General features: G+C 43.0%; 1 protein-coding gene across 2 annotated transcripts in view; it reads left to right on the top strand.

Annotated features, from left to right (window-relative positions):
* ATRN (attractin) overlaps nucleotides 1–16,603 on the top strand; it is a 159,740-nt gene that overhangs the window by 91,608 nt on the left and 51,529 nt on the right. Inside the window, exon 25 of one of the 2 annotated variants that reach the window (XM_075499468.1) lies at nucleotides 3,718–5,081. The exons of the other annotated variant lie outside the window; for it this stretch is intronic. Coding sequence (XP_075355583.1) covers nucleotides 3,718–3,753 — 36 coding nt within the window. The 3' untranslated portion in view covers nucleotides 3,754–5,081. Of the gene's footprint in view, nucleotides 1–3,717; nucleotides 5,082–16,603 lie in introns of those variants that run through there. 2 annotated transcript variants of the gene reach the window in all.

Genomic DNA, 16,603 nt, shown 5'->3' with positions numbered 1-16,603 from the left:
CATTCCTTAATTTAACAAACAGCACAGTCGTCTTCACAGAATCCCGGAGCGGTTGAGATTGGAGGTGACCTCTGGAGGTCATCTGGTCCAGCCTCCTGCTCTAACAGGGCCACCTAAATCCAGTCGCCAAGGACCGTGAGCAGGCAGCTTTTGAATATCTCCAAGGATGGAGACTCCACAACCTCCCTGGGCAACCTGTGCCAGTGCTCGGTCGCCCTCGCAGTCAAAAAGTGTTTCCTGATGTTCAGAGGGACCCTGCTGTGTCTCAGTTTGTGCCCATGGCCCCTTGTCCTGTCACCGGGCACCACTGGAAAGAGCCTGGCTCCGTCCGCTTTGCAGCCTCCCCTCAGGTATTTGTCGACATTGATGAGACCCCCCTGAGCCTTCTCTCCTCCAGGCTGAACAGTCCCATCTCTCTCAGCCTTTCCTCATAGCAGAGATGCTCAGTCCCTTCGTCATCTTTGCAGCCCTTTGTTGGGCAGTGGCCTCTATGTCCATGTCTCTCTTGTACTGGGGAGCCCAGAACTGGACCCAGTACTCCAGGTGTGGCCTTGCCAGTGCCGAGTAGATGGGAAAGGATCACCTCCCTCGACCTGCTGGCCATGCTCTAATGCAGCCATTGCATGATAAGCAAGTAGAATTGGCCTTCTTTGTGGCAAGGGCACATTGCTGGCTCACGTTCAATTTGATGTCCACCAGGACGCCCAGGTCCTTCTCTGCCAAGCTGCTTTCCAGCTGGGTGGCCCCCAGCACATACTGGTGCCTGGAGTTGTTCCAGGACTTTGCACTTGTCCTTGTTGAACTTCATGAGGTTCCTCTTGGCCCATTTCTCCGGCTTGTCAAGGTCCCTCTGGATGGCAGCACGACGCTCTGGTGTATCGGCCACTCCTCTCAGTTTGGCATCGCCTGCAAACTTGCTGGGGGTACACTCTGCTGCATCACCCAGATCATTAATGAAGATGTTAAATTGGATCAGACCCAGTATTGACCCCTGGGGTACACCACTAGTGACTGGCCTCCAACTAGACTTCATGCCACTGGTCACCACCCCCTGGGCCCAACCATTCAGCCAGTTTTCGATCCACCTCACTATCTCCTCATCTTAGCCCATATTTGCTAGGTCTACTCTCGTGACGGTTGTCACGTCTCCTTCACAAAGAGCCTGTAGCCATATAGATCTGCTTTTGGCTTTACTTCCAGTTCATTCTCCATCTGGTGTAACTGTGCTGTCAGATTTGATGCCACATGGAAGCTTTTCCAGACTGGATGCTGAGACACTATACAGTTGGACACTGTGCTTCTCACACCACCCAGGGGTACTGCTTTACTCTAACATTTCTTTTCCCTCCTCGCCATCCTGATCATTTTTTTCAGAGCAGTTGATGAGTAGGAGATAGTATTATGAAAAGTAATGGTTGCATAGAGAAAAGTCAGTAAAAAAGTACGATTTGTCTCCAGGACTCAATGTGTCCTTTCAGGTCCTGTGCAATCTTCCATGGTGGATTGAGCTGCCCTCAATTGCCCTTAATTGCAGTCTGTGTTCCTGCCTGTCTTTTCTGTACCTCTTTCCTATTTGCTTTCCCTATTTTTCCCTTTTTTTGCAAAGTCTTGGTTCTCTGTAGAAGTTTATCTTCAATAAGATAAAATAGAAGATAACTCAAGGTATGGATTTTTGGGACAAAGACCTTCCTAGCAGTCGATCCTTGGCTGGGGTTCACTACAAGATTTAAAGTAGAGCCATGGGGTGACCTCTGCTTTCCTGACTGCTCTTTCAGCACTCACCCCATGCCTCTTCCTTCGCAGCAATAGTTTTTACACAGACCTTTCCCATACTTCCTCTCTTATTTCTTTTTCGAAGTGGTCGTCCCTTATTTCACTGCATCCAAGTTGCTACGAAGTTGGGTTTAGTCCTTCAGGGCAAGCTGACTTGTTAATTAAAGCTACATGTTGCGGTATGGCCGGGATGCAAACTGTTTTTCTTATCTCGGAGACTGCCTCCTACGGTTCTGCTTATTGCAGTTACACTGGGAAAACTTTGGAGCTACGGAACATGTTTCAATTTCCCTTTTGAAATGAGAGTGGTTTTAATATAAGAAGTATGATGAAGTCAGTGAAGTTCTGCTACTGCCAGACTGCTGGAAAATATTCTCTCCTTATGTGTGTGCGTCACCTTGCAGCTTACGCATGTGCTTGGTCTGTTCCTATGCGGTGCAGCATCTCCGACTGGTATTTTAGGGGGTTGTTTGATTGTTTGAATATAATAATAAACAGTCATTGTATGTACACTCTCTTATCCTGGCTTATTTTCAATTGAGATACAGTAGATGTATCTAAACAGAAGTGTTTATATACAAAGTCTTCAACAGAAGACTTCAGAAATGTACAGTCTTTACTGCAGAGCAATTAATCTACAATCCACATGATTTTTTTTGAAATATTAGAGACTTTATTCTGAAGTCCTTGATTGAAATCTGTCTCTCTTTCCCTCGCCTTGCCTGTGAAAATCTGGACTTGGAGAGTATAAATGCTCTTTTGTGTTAGAGATAGCTGTGTCCTTGCCAGTGCTGAATTCTGGCTGCTTTTTTTTTTTTTTTTTCCTTCTTGCTCCACCTCTCTTTAAAACCACTTCAGTTCGGGGTTAATATTTTTTTTTAAAGTATATTGGTTTAGGATGTCTTTCCCTGCCTGCTTTAATGACTTGAAATGATTATTTTGTAAAAGAACTAAAGCTGCACAATGCAGAAAGCCTTCAAAATACAGCAATCTGCTTCCTAATACCTCCTGGCTGCGTGGTTTCCGAGTATGAAAGCTACATTGCGGAGTTCACTTAAAACCTTAGCTTGCCCAGCTTTCTTGAAAACCCAGGTAAGGTCTCGTCGAAAATGTCTGGAGTTTTCCATTCTCTCCGCTTCGCGGCTCCTCTCTGCTAACAAACTTTGTCTGGCACGGCCACCGCGACTTTATAAGCGTTGTGCAAACCCCAGCTGTTCACCGTTCTCTCTTGTGCTTGGAAAGCGCTGCCCTAAATATTCCTGATCTCCCACCGAACTGCGAGTGCACCCTTTAGAAAAGGACACTAGTGGATGTTGTTAGGGTTGATGTTTTTCTGTAGTCATGCAAATGCACTATGATGTTGTTAGGGTTGATGTCATGTAAATGGAATATGATCTTTCCCCCCTCTGTTTTTTTCTGTGTTCTTAATCTTTGTTGTAAGTTTGCTTTGTTACTCATTCAAAATATATCTCCGGTTAGAAAAAAAACTATGGAATACAAATAGTCAGCTCTACAATATTGCAGTAAGAAGCAAGGAAATTCAGTGCAGAAACTTTCAGAGGACTTCTTTTCATGGGTTTCAATCCGGGCAAAAGTCAGCTCACTCAGAGGTGAAACAGTTCTGGAGCTGACAAGTAGTTAACGGTGAGAATTTGAAACTCTCTTTGATACTTGTGTGTCAGGAGTTTTTAACAGCGTTGAAACTAGCATGTATTTACCTGGAGCAGATTCCAGCGAGTCCCTCTCCTGAATGCACAGGGGTGAAAATTAAAGTTGCTAATACAGCGAACTTCAACCCCTTTGTAATGGCTGTAAGCTTTCTGCTCCGTTACAGCTTACTGTTGACAGTGTTTTCTACCGCTCACTAAATATAAACTTGTGTTCTTGTCTTGTTTCGTACCCAAACTATTGTTTTCATTAACATTCTGTCCCATTTGATTTTAGATTTTCTTCTCCCAGATTTGGAGCCCTCGCTTATGAAGCTTTTTGCATTGCTCTCTACTTTCTGAGTATATGTAAGACGCCTAGGAGCTGATTAAGGAAAAAACACAGTTTGTAATTGTATCATTAACTGGCAATTGCCTCCTCTCTTTCCCTCGCGTTGGTTGAAGTATTTTAATTTGAATGCGCTTAAACGTTAATTATGAGCCAAATGCTTCAAGGAACAAAAAGAGGCGAACGGATTTTGCAGCCTCTTGCATACAAAATACACCGTTTGCAAAATCTCGCTAGATATTCACAGTATATTGTTTGCTCGGCAATTCATCATCACGTTGGGCTTCAAAAAAGTGCCACCGTGACTACGTAGCATCGCTGCACGTGCTGCTTGGTGGAGCGCTGCAACAGCGTTAGACAGCTTACACTGGGTGAGGACTGGAAGTATTTGATAACTGGTGGGGAATTTTCAAGTCACTTAAATTGCTGCCTTCCACTCGGATTTCCTAAAGGCTGTAGTGGAAAAAGAGCTAAAATTGCCTCTGCTGTCTACATTTTTTAGTTTCTTAAACTTCTGCATGGGCTGTTGAAGTTTTTTCTGGGTTCCTCCAGTTGATTTATTTTAAGACTGGGTCTATGTAGCCTCTTCTAAAGCTTTATTCCTTTCTACGCAGAAAGTTAACGCACGGTGGATAGCTTAATTCAGTCACATAATGTGTTGCCATAATTATTCTAGATATTTCAAAAGATGCAGTTTACAGTGACAGGAAAATATTTGTGAACCCACTCAAAATGTTGAATTGCTGTCTAGCTCATCTGCTGAAATTGTGAATGGTGAACCGAAAGGTGCAAACAATTCGTCTCCCTTAAATTGATCTCTCTTTTCTGAGGAGCTGCCAAAAGTTCAAGCGCAGAAACTGTAACAAATGGGAGACCTGAACGTTCGAGACACCCTCAAATGTGCTGTAATTAAATCAGCCTTTCGTTTGCAGCGCTTGCTTTCGGTGATGGACGGGGTGGCTGTCGCTAACCTGTGTGTATACGCTCGCGCATCCATGGGTTACCCGGCGTGCCTGCTGCGGTGTGTGCAGAAACCACAGTGTGCGCTGTCCCAGGGAACGAAATGTAAACTGTTCTACGTGCAAACCTCCTGGCTGATGTCCTCTTTAATGAACTGCCTTCCTTTGGGGCCCTCCCGTCACTGCCTTATGTTGCTTTTGTTAACTGACTCTTGGCGCAGACACTGCCAGGATGACTGCATCCGAGTTTTGAAGCAAAATACGCATTTTAGTGTTCTAGTTAAGAGCTGCGCTGCTGTGATTGAATAAGATTTCAAATAGATGTGGGAGTACGATTCCGCTCTGAATAAAGCTTTCAGAAATGACACTTTCTTGGATTCGAGTGCTTTGTATATTAGACCTGTGACTGCTAATTTTGATACATTTTTATGACCTTTTCTTCTTTCCTTAGTTGTTAGTCTGAGGGAACAGCCTAAGCACTGTTTATTCCCATGCGTCAAAAGATTTCTGCTGTGCCTCTCATTGCAACCGAAGGGTTTTGCTCTGCGATTGTATTATTTTCACTAATGGCATCCTTTGACCTGTAAAACAGTTCCCACTGGTTTACAGTGATATGCTGAAAATCACAGAATCACAGAATCGTATAGGTTGGAAAAGACCTTTAAGATCATCGAGTCCAACTGTAAACCTAACACTGCCAAGCCCACCACTACACCGTGTCCCTAAGCACCACATCTACACAGCTTTTAAATACCTCCAGGGTTGGTGACTCCACCACTTCCCTGGGCAGCCTGTTCCCATGCTCGACAACCTTTTTGGTAAAGAGATTTTTCCTAATATCCAGTCTAAACCTCCCCTGGTGCAACTTGAGGCCATTTCCTCTCGTCCCATCACTTGTTACCTGGGAGAAGAGACCGACCCCACCTCTCTACCCCCTCCTTTCAGGCAGTTGCAGAGAGCGATGAGGTCTCCCCTCAGCCTCCTTTTCCCCAGGCTGAACAACCCCAGGTCCCTCAGCCGCTCCCCATCAGCCTTGTGCTCCAGGCCCTTCCCCAGCTCCGTTGCCCTTCTCTGGACACGCTCCAGCCCCTCAATGTCTCTCTGGGAGTGAGGGGCCCAACACTGAACACAGCATTCGAGGTGCGGCCTCACCAGTGCCCAGTACAGGGGCACGATCACTGCCCTGGTCCTGCTGGCCACACTATTTCTGATACAAGCCAGGATGCCATTGGCTTTCTTGGCCACCTGGGCACACTGCTGGCTCATATTCAGCGGCTGTCGACCAACAGCCCCAGGTCCTTCTCTGCCTGGCAGCTTTCCAGCCACTCTTCCCCAAGCCTGTAGCGTTGCATGGGGTTCCTGTGACCCAAGTGCAGGACCCAGCACTGAGCCTGTTGAACCTCACACAACTGGCCCCAGCCCATCGATCCAGCCTGTCCAAATGTATGTAGGAATGTAAGAGAGCAGATTCTCTTCACATCTATTTGGCTTTGCAGAGCTGGCAATAACATCGTCTGGATAAATGTGTCTGTTTTCTTATCCAGTAGATATTTCCTGTGTTAGTTAGTATGTAGGCAGAGTTCACGTGGAGCCGTATGCTGCTGGTGTCAGCTGGATTTCAGAGTAGAGATGAATTATAAACAAGACTGAGATTCTTCTACGGAATGGCTCTCTGGCTGATTAAAGCAGGCTCATTTTCTCTTATGCTGAACGTGGCTATTTAACTGGGAAATAGTAGCCAATATTTTATAAAGTACCAGGAATTACATTCCTAAAAAGTCCTCACAATCCTCAGACAAAGCTCTTACTCTGATCTTTATCATCATTATTTTAATGTTTCGTGGTTCTTGTGTCCAGCAGTATGCAAATACTCAAATCTTCCCAAGTTCTCATTTTTCAAAGGAAATCTCCTTCATTAAAGCAGTTTTGGATTAAATTTCTCCTTCTGATAGTCTTTCCCCATCCTGCTATTTTTATTGGCAGTGTTACCCATAAAACAGGTGGTCTCCATTAGCATGAATCTTAATACCATTTTCAATTAAGCTTTAATTTTACTTGCCATTCGGCGTTTAATGTGGTTTGGGAAGCGTTTGTTTTCTTGCAGAGCGAAGTGATGGATGACACTTCCCTGCAGCCAAGGAAAGCTTTGGGGTATCCGTAGCTCCTGCCAGGTGAGGAAGACCGTACTCCTCTGCTTAAAAACAGAGCTGGAGGAATGTCGGATCCCACGCTTCCACCTTCCTTTTATTTTAGGCTTTCAGCCTCTTTAAGGTGACATGAATACGACCAGCAGCGATGCTCTCTAGGGTTCCCTCTTTGAGGTGTACAGCCTAACTAAAAGGCTTTGATAATGCACGTAATAAGATAGAGCGAAGAAACCGTACCGCAGTTAAAAAGCGGGGTCTGTAAAACTGACTCCAGTACCCTGATTTGTCTCTGGAGGAAACATTAGGCATTTGATACAGGGCAGAAATATCCCTGAGGACTGGACATGGCCCGTGGAGGTTTCCAGCCTTTCTCTAAATTAATGTCATTCTGTAATCAAAAGCCACAGGCTAATCGAATGAAAGCTCTCGGTAAGGGCGAAGGGAAGGAAAAAATGTCTTTGTTGCTGGTTAAAGAGAATAAAATACATATAGATAGATAGCGATTGCTTTGATAAAATAATTACGTAGCCTTGCAACCGTACTGAGGATGGTTGATAGCTTTCCTGCCGGGTCCTCGGTGTGCCTCTTGCACCTTTAATTGGGAATAGATGTAGGTGCAGAGATATAATAGTCCTTAAGCTCTCTGGGACCCTTCTGTTCAAAAAAATGTTCTTTTTCTTTTGCTTCTGAAAGCACTGGAATGCCAAAGTTGTTTGCTAATGATGTCCCTTGCCTTTATTTAGATATAACTGCACTGCATCTCTCTCGCTGTGGTAAGAGGCTTGCTTTAAACCGAACAATGAAACGTAAATCAATTTGTTAATCTGATTAAATTTGCTGTTGAATGTAATTACTTTTGGAGACATGCAATTACATGCTGATTTTTCAGAATCGGCAAACCGACATCTTCTTCTGGGGACGGAAAGATTTAAAACAGAACAGTTAAATGATACTTTAAAACATGAAACAGCTGCTTCCTTTTTATCTGCTCCTGCCTTCTTATTTTTGGCATAAACTGGTGACATTTTTCTCTTTTTTAGGAGTTGTTCCTGTTCATATTAAGTAGTATTTTTGTTAGCAGCTTCTTAAATCCTTAAAAACTGGGGTTTCTCTCAAAGGCAGTTAACCCTTGCTAGGATGTGTTGCAACTTCAGCACCTTTTTACTGGAGGTGGTGGCTTCAGCAACCTTGAAAATTGCTCGCGCTAAATTTTCCCTAAGTGCTGTATTGTTGCGTGGGATTTTTATCCTTTTACCCAACTATTGAAATCTTGGGGTTTTATATCACAACTTGAGCTAGACTTGGGGATGAACAGTAGTAACTCGCGTATCTTTGTTTGCGAGGTTTATTTAAGATGTTCATATAGCATCGGAAGTCTGCACGTGTGGCTGTTCCAAAACTTTACCTGCATAAAGAAGAAAAGTTATCAGAGAACAGAGACATAGACTGAGATTCAGATTTAATAATACCAGGAGGATTTGTTAGGATGAGGGTTTTTTCGGATAGGAGAGCAAGATATGTATGGATTGTCTTACTTTTAATGAAGCTGTTCTTTTTTTTTTTTCCTTTTAAGATGCAGGGCTGGAAAGCATAATATAAAAAAAAAAGTGCAGAATTAATTTTCTATGGAAGCAAAATCTGCATTCGGCAATTAATTTCTCCTGGGTGAGACCCAGGGTGATGATGTGCTGGTTGCTTGCAGTTGCTGTACTTCTGTGCTGAATAGCTCTTGAAAATACAGTATGCCACCGCTGAATGTAAATGTAAACCTCAAGTTCAAATATATTTCAGAAAACGAGCGATGTGGGCCATTGCTGGGAAGCTTTTACAGCTGCCAAAAGAGCTAGATATATTTCCTTATACGAAAGCTTATTTAAAGAGTCAAAGAATAGTAAGCAGAGTTAATGAAGAGGAGAAAAGTGCACTGCCGATAAAATATAAGAAGCCAGCATACTCAGATGCAACAGTCGATATAGCCTGGCTAAACCACGGGGGAAAAATATATCCCGTACTAACACAGGGTGACAAATCCAAAACGGCTCTGGTTTCTTCAGCTAAGAGACGTGAAGACAGAGCCACCAGCACTCAAACAGCAGCTCTCGGATGGCTCTGCGGGTCTGCTTTTGTTAAAAACAAACCCTTCCTGGAATGTCGCTAAAACGGCTTTTTCTCTCACTTACTTTCCTGACTTCATATTACGAAGTTTTTTTCTACCGTATTGGCAAATCTTGCTCACAGCGGTGCTGGCAAGCAGCGTGGGGAGTTGGGCTCAGGGCAGTGTAGTACTAGCCCAGCCCAGTGTCGTAATAAATTTCTGGGATGATTGGGGATTTTGTTTGGTTTTTTTTTTCGAAATCGGTTTCTTTTTTCTTTTTTTCTTTTCTTTTTTTCCTTACTTATGAGTTTCATGTATAGTTCTTCCTTAAAACAGTCTGTTTTGCATGCAAGACTAGCACCGTCCTGGTTCCTACACCTGGACCCAAAGTATCTTTAAATTACGTGAATCTTTTGACCACAGAGATTGAAAGAAATCACGATAGATTGGTTTGTCAGTTCAGTTTTTTTTTACTGGGAAGTTCTTCATGACAACATGGTGAAATACGTCTTCTAGAAAGCCTTTAGCGATAGATAGGAACTACCTGTCCTTTTTTAATGCTAATATAAGAGCTTATATATATAGGTTGTTTATTTTTCCTTACCCAGCAGGGTTATTTTTTTTTCATGTTAGAGATTTCTTTAACATAAAATCATAGCCGAGGCTCTCAACAAATAAAACCTTGATGAGTAAAACAGCCCAGCCTATGATTTCTGACTTCACAGCTTTCTGAACTGTTACTGATGCTGCGTAACGAGGCAGCCCTTTGATCAGCCCTTACGTGAGCTCGCTGTGCTCCACAGCGTAAAGTTTTCTTCCAAAGGACTTGCTGTTTTTTCTCTGTTTTTATGTTGGAAACACAGATCAGGCTGCCAATTCTCCAGCTCATGGGTGCGCAGCGGAGAAAAATACATTTGTTAAAGCTCCCAGCATTTTCTTTCATAACTATGTGAGTGCATCATTGAAAAAATCCTAAAATGGATTGAACTTTCAATTATTGCATGAATCTTTGCTTCTTCCCTCGTCTTTTTTTTTTTTTTTCTCCCTGCAAATAAGTAGTTGGTTGAAAGTAAGTTTGGGTTTTTTTCTTACTGCCACTTCGCGTAGTAGTGTGACACCAGCTTTGAAACAGCATGGGGCTTCGGCATTGTGTAACAATGTGAGAAATATTGTACTAAAAGGTATTTTTATTTGGTTATTTATGTAAAAATGTACTTATTTTACTTTGAACTATATATATAGTTTATATATATAATATATAAAAATATACACTTACTTTACTACTTTATTTTGTTAAGGATGTAATATCCTTAGAATTTCTGTAGAGATTTCTGCAGCTGGCATACTGCAAACCTTTGGTGATACAGATTGATAAACGTTTTAAATCTTTCATCCCGTATGATCCTTAGAAATCACAGCTTCCTCGGAGAGGGAGACAGAGCTTTTTCTCTGCTAATACCACTGCAACACCGAGCTCTGTCTTGCATATATATCCAGTGTTTTGTCTGCTCAGAAAAGATGCAAGACGTAAGGTTTTGCCCATTTCCATCTGTCAGCTATTTTGCAGCCTAAAAAAAAAAATAAAATTGCTAATACATATTTAGCTGCTTTACTCTTTTTTTTCTAGTCTTGATTCCCTCTTGTGTACTTACATTGCAAGCTCTTTAGGAAAACAACTTTTATTCCTTTTAAGCTTTTGGCAGACGAGTGGTTGTAGACTGTAAAGCTCATCTTTTTGCTGGACTTTGAGGGTCTGAGAGAGTGTTTGAGCTGTTTTGTGCTAAAGTTTTAATTTTTTCCATGCTGAAACTCTCCATAAATAGTTGGTATGCCGACGAATGTAACTTATCCTGCACGCAGATGGTGTCGGTGCTCTGCTCGGCGCGAAGCCAAGGAATGGGATCCTTCACGGATGCATCCACGCAGCAGCGTGTGATACTGGAGGGAGGTGCTTGAGGACTTGCAACTGGGAAGAGTGGAGTGTTTTAATGCTAGCGGCTCCCTTTCTGTGTCTAGTTTTGGCATTTTTATTTTTAACAACTTTTTTCAAAGGAGCTCAAAACTGCCTTGTCTCCAGAATAATTGTTGCAGTCACTTATAAATCCAAATCCATTTAAAATAAGGAATACATCAGCGTTTTTCTCTTAAAAGACTCATACGGTGGCAAGAAAGCTCACTCTGTAACCAAAACGTTATTCTCAGCTGCAGATTCTAACCTCTTTTCTTCTTTCTGTGGCATGAGCGAACTGCTTAGCACTTTGTGAGTTGAGCCGAGCTTTGCTGGGACTTGTCTCGGGGCGTGCGGCTCGGCTAGCCGTACCCGCTTCCCCGCAAGCCGCCTGCCAGCTGCCAGGCGGTCGGGCTAACCGGAGTGCTGTATCCCTGCTGCCAAGTTCAAGATAACTCAAAACAGCTTTGCAGCATAAACACATCTGAGGTCCAGGGTAAGGGGTGATATTTTATATAGGTTTTCAAGAAGTCTCCTAGTCTCGAACTTGTTGCTTTTAAACCGAGCGGTGGAAAATGTGCATTTATTTATTTTTTTTTTTAAATGAGGGATTTTATTGCATTGTTTTTCTCAGCTGAATTCCTCTTAAAGGAGTGGATTCCTTACCTGCATTTCATTTAATAAGCAAGACCTTTTAGCAGAGAGGTTTTTTTTCCGCTAGTTAAACATTTACAGTAGAAATGGCATGAAGTTTTGGTGCTGTGCTTTGAGAAGGTACTGTTGCTTAGAGATTGTAGAATTCAAACAGGCAACATATAGGATTGCTCCAAGAATCAGGTGACTAATCAGTTCTTTTCAGGTGACTTTACCAGACCTAGGTCAGTCTTCAAGGTTAGGTGTGGACAAGAGTTTGTAAGAAACAAGAAATCCCTTCTTGGACAAAAAGAAGCACCATGGAAGTGATTTGTTTGGGGACAGAAGCAGAGTGACAACATCACTTTTCTATACTTTTTTTTTTTTTTTACCCTTTTCCTTTTGAATTCCAAGCATAAAATTTGCATTCAAAGGTATTCAGCTGGACACCTTACCAATACCTAGATTTTGAGAGGCCAACGGTAAGTAAAGATTTTTGTCTGCAAGCGGGATGCAAGGTTGGGAGAGTCTTGACCGTTCAATTCTGTTTCCAAACCCCTAAAATACTTTAAAGGAGTTTCTTTTCTATAACTGAAGTCTGTGGTGCTGTTTACTGCTAGAAGTGATTAATGTTGTTAGTCTTTGTCTCCAGTTGATGACAGTAATTTGCCTGAACTTAATTGCCGTTATCGTGAAATACACTGTTGTTGTGGTTTAGTTTCAGTCGGCAGCTAAGCCCCGCACAGCCCCTGGCTCACCCTCCCCGGTGGGATGGGGGAGAGAATCGGAAGAGTAAAAGTGAGAAAAATCGTGGGTTGAGATAAGAACAGTTTAGTAATTGGGAAAAAAGAAAAAAAAAAAGTAATAATAATAAATAGTAATGAAAAGGAAAACAACAAAAGAGAGAGAAGGGAACAAAACCCAGGGAAAAAGATGCAACCGCTCACCACCCACTGACTGATGCCCAGCCAGTCCCCGAGCAGCGATCGCTGCCCCCCGACCAGTTCCCCCCAGTTTATATACTGGGCGTGACGTTGTATGGTATGGAATAGCCGTTTGGCTGTGCCCCCTCCCAGCTTCTTGTGCGCCCGGCAGAGCATGGGAAGCTGAAGAGTCCTTGACCAGTGCAAGCATTACTGAGCAACAACTAAACCATCAGTGTGTTATCACATTCTTCTCATGCTAAATCCAAAGCACAGCACTATACCAGCTACTAGGAAGAAAATTAACTCTATCCCAGCCAAAACCAGGACACTTTAATCTTACGAGTGAGTTATTATGTAAAAATTCACCAGAATTCAATAACAAGAAGATGAAACAACTGGACAACCAGTTCAGTTGTTTGCAAGAACCCAAATGAAGCAGAATTATTTGTGTACTGTGCTCTCTGCTTTGGAGAGGGTTCGTACCTGAAGCTTGGGAGAACTGAAATGCACCTTAGAGGTCTTTTTCCCGAGGAAATCCACCTTACTGCGTTTTAAATTATGACTTGGCCATCTCGGCTTGTTGGATCTATTTCTCATCCTCCTGAATGCTGCCTCTTCACTGAATGTTCTCTCAAACTTTCCAAAGCCAACGGGGATTTTTGCTGAAGTTATTTTAGAAGTTGCTACCTGAATTTGCAGTTCCACCTCGGCTGCTGTGCCTGCGGAGTCACCTGCGAGGACAGCCTCGTTGCTGCAACGCAAAACACAGTTGCACTTTGCATTTCTGGGGCAAAATTATAGGTGTGAATTCCTTCTCTAACCCTCCTTGGGAGGCTACTTAACTCCTGGTTGCGAGAAGAGTTGGGACAGTACCTCTTAACCCATTGCAACAAGGTTTATCAGAAATCATCTTTCACAATCCTTTAATGCCAACCAGAAGCGTGCCGCTGTTGTTCACAGCAGGCACAGAGCTGGAGCTCTCGGGAAGGAACATCCAGCAACTGAGCCCAAACTCCAGTGTCGAAAGAATCACAGAATCACAGAATCATATAGGTTGGAAAAGACCTTTAAGATCATCGAGTCCAACCATAAACCTAACACTGCCAAAAACCACCACTACACCATGTCTCTAAGTACCTCATCCAAACGTCCTTTAAATACCTCCAGGGATGGCGACTCAACCACTTCCCTGGGCAGTCTGTTCCAATGCTTGATAACCCTCTCGGTGAAGAAAAATTTCCTAATATCCAGTCTAAACCTCCCCTGGCGCAACTTGAGGCCATGAGAGACTTTACAAGGCTTTGAATTCTTGCCTGTATTTCCCTACAGCCTGGCACCACCACCAGTGCCTACACAACCCATGAGGTTCACCACCACCGCAGCCCTACCTTTGCTGTTACTTCAGCTACTCCCTCTTACCACCCATAGCTCTGAAAGCAAGAGCTGGGGCTGTTGTATTTTGGTTTGTATTTATCTTTATTTCCGTATTTATTTTTATTTTTGTATTCGTTTTTCTTTTTTTCTCTCCTGCAAAATTGCTACAGTAGGCTCAAGTTGCCTTATCACTCTTCTCTTGCATGACCATTGCCGCCTTCAGTGTGCGGACAGGATAGAGAGTGGATGCAGCAAAGGTTTACGGGAACGGCTGATCTTTAGTTTTAAGGTATTTGCCTGACATTCAGAAGAGCTGAGTTTTTTCTGGCTCTACCTCAGGTTTCTTGTGGCATTTGGTAGTGCATTACTGTAATGAGTAGGTGTGTGGGGTCTGATCCGAGATTGCTGTTCTAGTTAGAGGACTTTCCAGAACATTGTTTGCTAATGCACTTTAAATTTAGGTGAGCATCGCTATTCAACACCTGGCTGTTTATTGAACAAATACTTCCCGTTTGTCAGATTTGTGTGGTAATTTTTCTGATGCAGAGAAATGGGGGACTAAATCTTAAAGCATTGTTTTTAATTTAGAGGCAGCTATGCCCGTGTTTGCTCTGCACAGCAATCGGAGAGCTCGCATGGGGTGACAAAGCATATATAATTGGCATTTCTGAGCCAACTGCTGACTGCAGCCAATTAGCTGAAAAGTGACAATTTGTGACTACTGCAGTAAGGCGGCACAGTATTGGAATATAAATCGATTTCCATCTCGGTGTAAGTTCGGAAGTGAACTAGTTTTTATATTTGCACAGTATCAAGTGTTTGCGCCGTAAAGCTCAATGGCCGTTAGCATTGCAGCAAGTGAGGAGTAAGTCATTTATCTCTTTCATTGGTCCTCCGCACAGGAGCAACGTGGCTCGTAGTAGTAGGTGTGAAAATCAAATTTTAGTGGCGATTTTATTTTTACTTGTGGTAGAATGTAAATCTGAGCACGTGAACCTCTTCAGCTGCACCAAGTTGGCCAGAAGTTTTTCTTCTACAAAAGTCTGTTGAGTGTGCTTGGATGCAAATTGGTTTTTGAGCTTCTGATGAGCAACGAGTAATTCTTTAATGCAAGCAGGAACAGATCAGTCTGGATTTATCTCTGGGACTTCTCTGCTTTCTGTGATCCACCTCTCCTGGACCTTTAGCTGTCAGATCAGCTGGTGTTGCAGCTGTGGATGGTTATCCCCTACTCAAATTTGTCAGCTTTCAATTGAGCATCACAACTCTCCTCCAGACGTCCACACCTACACCATCAAGTGTATTACAAACTCTCTGGGATCTCCCACCTCTGAGTCATGTTCCACTTTAACTTGTTGCAGGTCCGAGTTTTTCAAGTTACAATTAATTGCTATAAGACCCTTCCTTCTCTCAGACCGACGGTTTAACTTTTCTGTCTAGAGAATCTTTCCCTGTGGAGTGAGTTGTTCTTGCAGCTTTTGAAGACTTACAGGGCTCAAGTCAGCTTAAATTTTCTTCCTAACCTCAACATTTGGGATGTAGTTCTGCTGTTCATTTAAAATAGATCCACGGTGCCTCTAAAATGAGAATGTCCTGCTGCCTTCGTGGTGTGGCACCACATTGCCCACTGGTGCGGTGACCGTGACCCGGGTGCGAATCCACCTGAAAGCTGGCTCAGGACAGATCAGTTTTCAGTTGCAGTGGGTTGTGTGATCTGGTTTACTATACAGCTGCAAATACACTGCACGCTCTTGCTGAGTAATGGGAAAATGTGGGAACAAGTGGTTAAAGGGAGGGTGTGGATGCACACTTGGGCACCAGCAGCACTTATGGAAAGGTTAAAATGCTGGGGTAATCATGGTCTATAACAAGCTTTGCTTTGTTCCCTTAGGGTTACAAATATATTTTGTTTTTTTCAGTGTAGGTGTCTTGTTCTGCACTTAACTGAATGTTAACCCTGCACAGAGGCAAGGAGTTGTAATGCTTCTCTTCCCTTTTGGAGATTCAACATCCACGTTTCCCTGTCAAATATCTTCATTCACTGAAATTTGTATTCCATTATCCGTTTGTTAAATTGCCAAACTGTACTTGGTACAGCTGCATGCAAATAGTTTGGGTCTTGACTGAGACAGGGCATAATGCTAATCAACCCTTTTCCAGGTGAAGATGGACTGAGGGCAACTGATCCCCTTGCATCCAAAAAGAAATTGTCTTTTAGGATATTGTGACACGAGGCTCCGGAAACAAAGCTGGTGTATGTTCTCCTTCTTGAGCACCAACAATTAGAACAGGGTTTGTTAGATTGTTTTAAGAAAATCATGGTTTCTCTCAGGAATCGGTCATCCTACTGCGTTTGCCTATTACCTCTTATACCTGGATTACAAATATAATCCATGTACATTTAATGTGTTCTCTAACATTTTGTGAGGTGTTAGCCCATGTTCGTTGTCCCCAAGATCTACCATAACGCAAAGAAGTAAAGAAAGAGCAGATGAATTTATTCTTTCCAGGTGTGATACACAATGTTAACACAGAGGATGGGTAGTCTCGACTTAGCTTGCTCTTCTGTACTTTGTGGTTTATTCCGTGGCCTGATCTGAAAGGTAGAAATAATTATAATAATGAAGCATTCCCTCTGTACCTATATCCTAATGTTGGGACGTGTTGGTCAGGTCTCTGACTGGATTTAGTTGCCTTTCAAGGCTCCTACAGCCTGAATTCATCCAATTCATCTTAGTCAAGTTTGTGGATTT

The sequence above is a fragment of the Mycteria americana genome, chromosome 4 (assembly GCF_035582795.1).
Source record: "Mycteria americana isolate JAX WOST 10 ecotype Jacksonville Zoo and Gardens chromosome 4, USCA_MyAme_1.0, whole genome shotgun sequence".
NCBI classification, from domain to species: Eukaryota; Metazoa; Chordata; class Aves; order Ciconiiformes; family Ciconiidae; genus Mycteria; species Mycteria americana.
The sequence above is the reverse complement of the archived record's forward strand: the minus strand, read 5'-3'. Positions and strand labels throughout refer to the sequence as shown.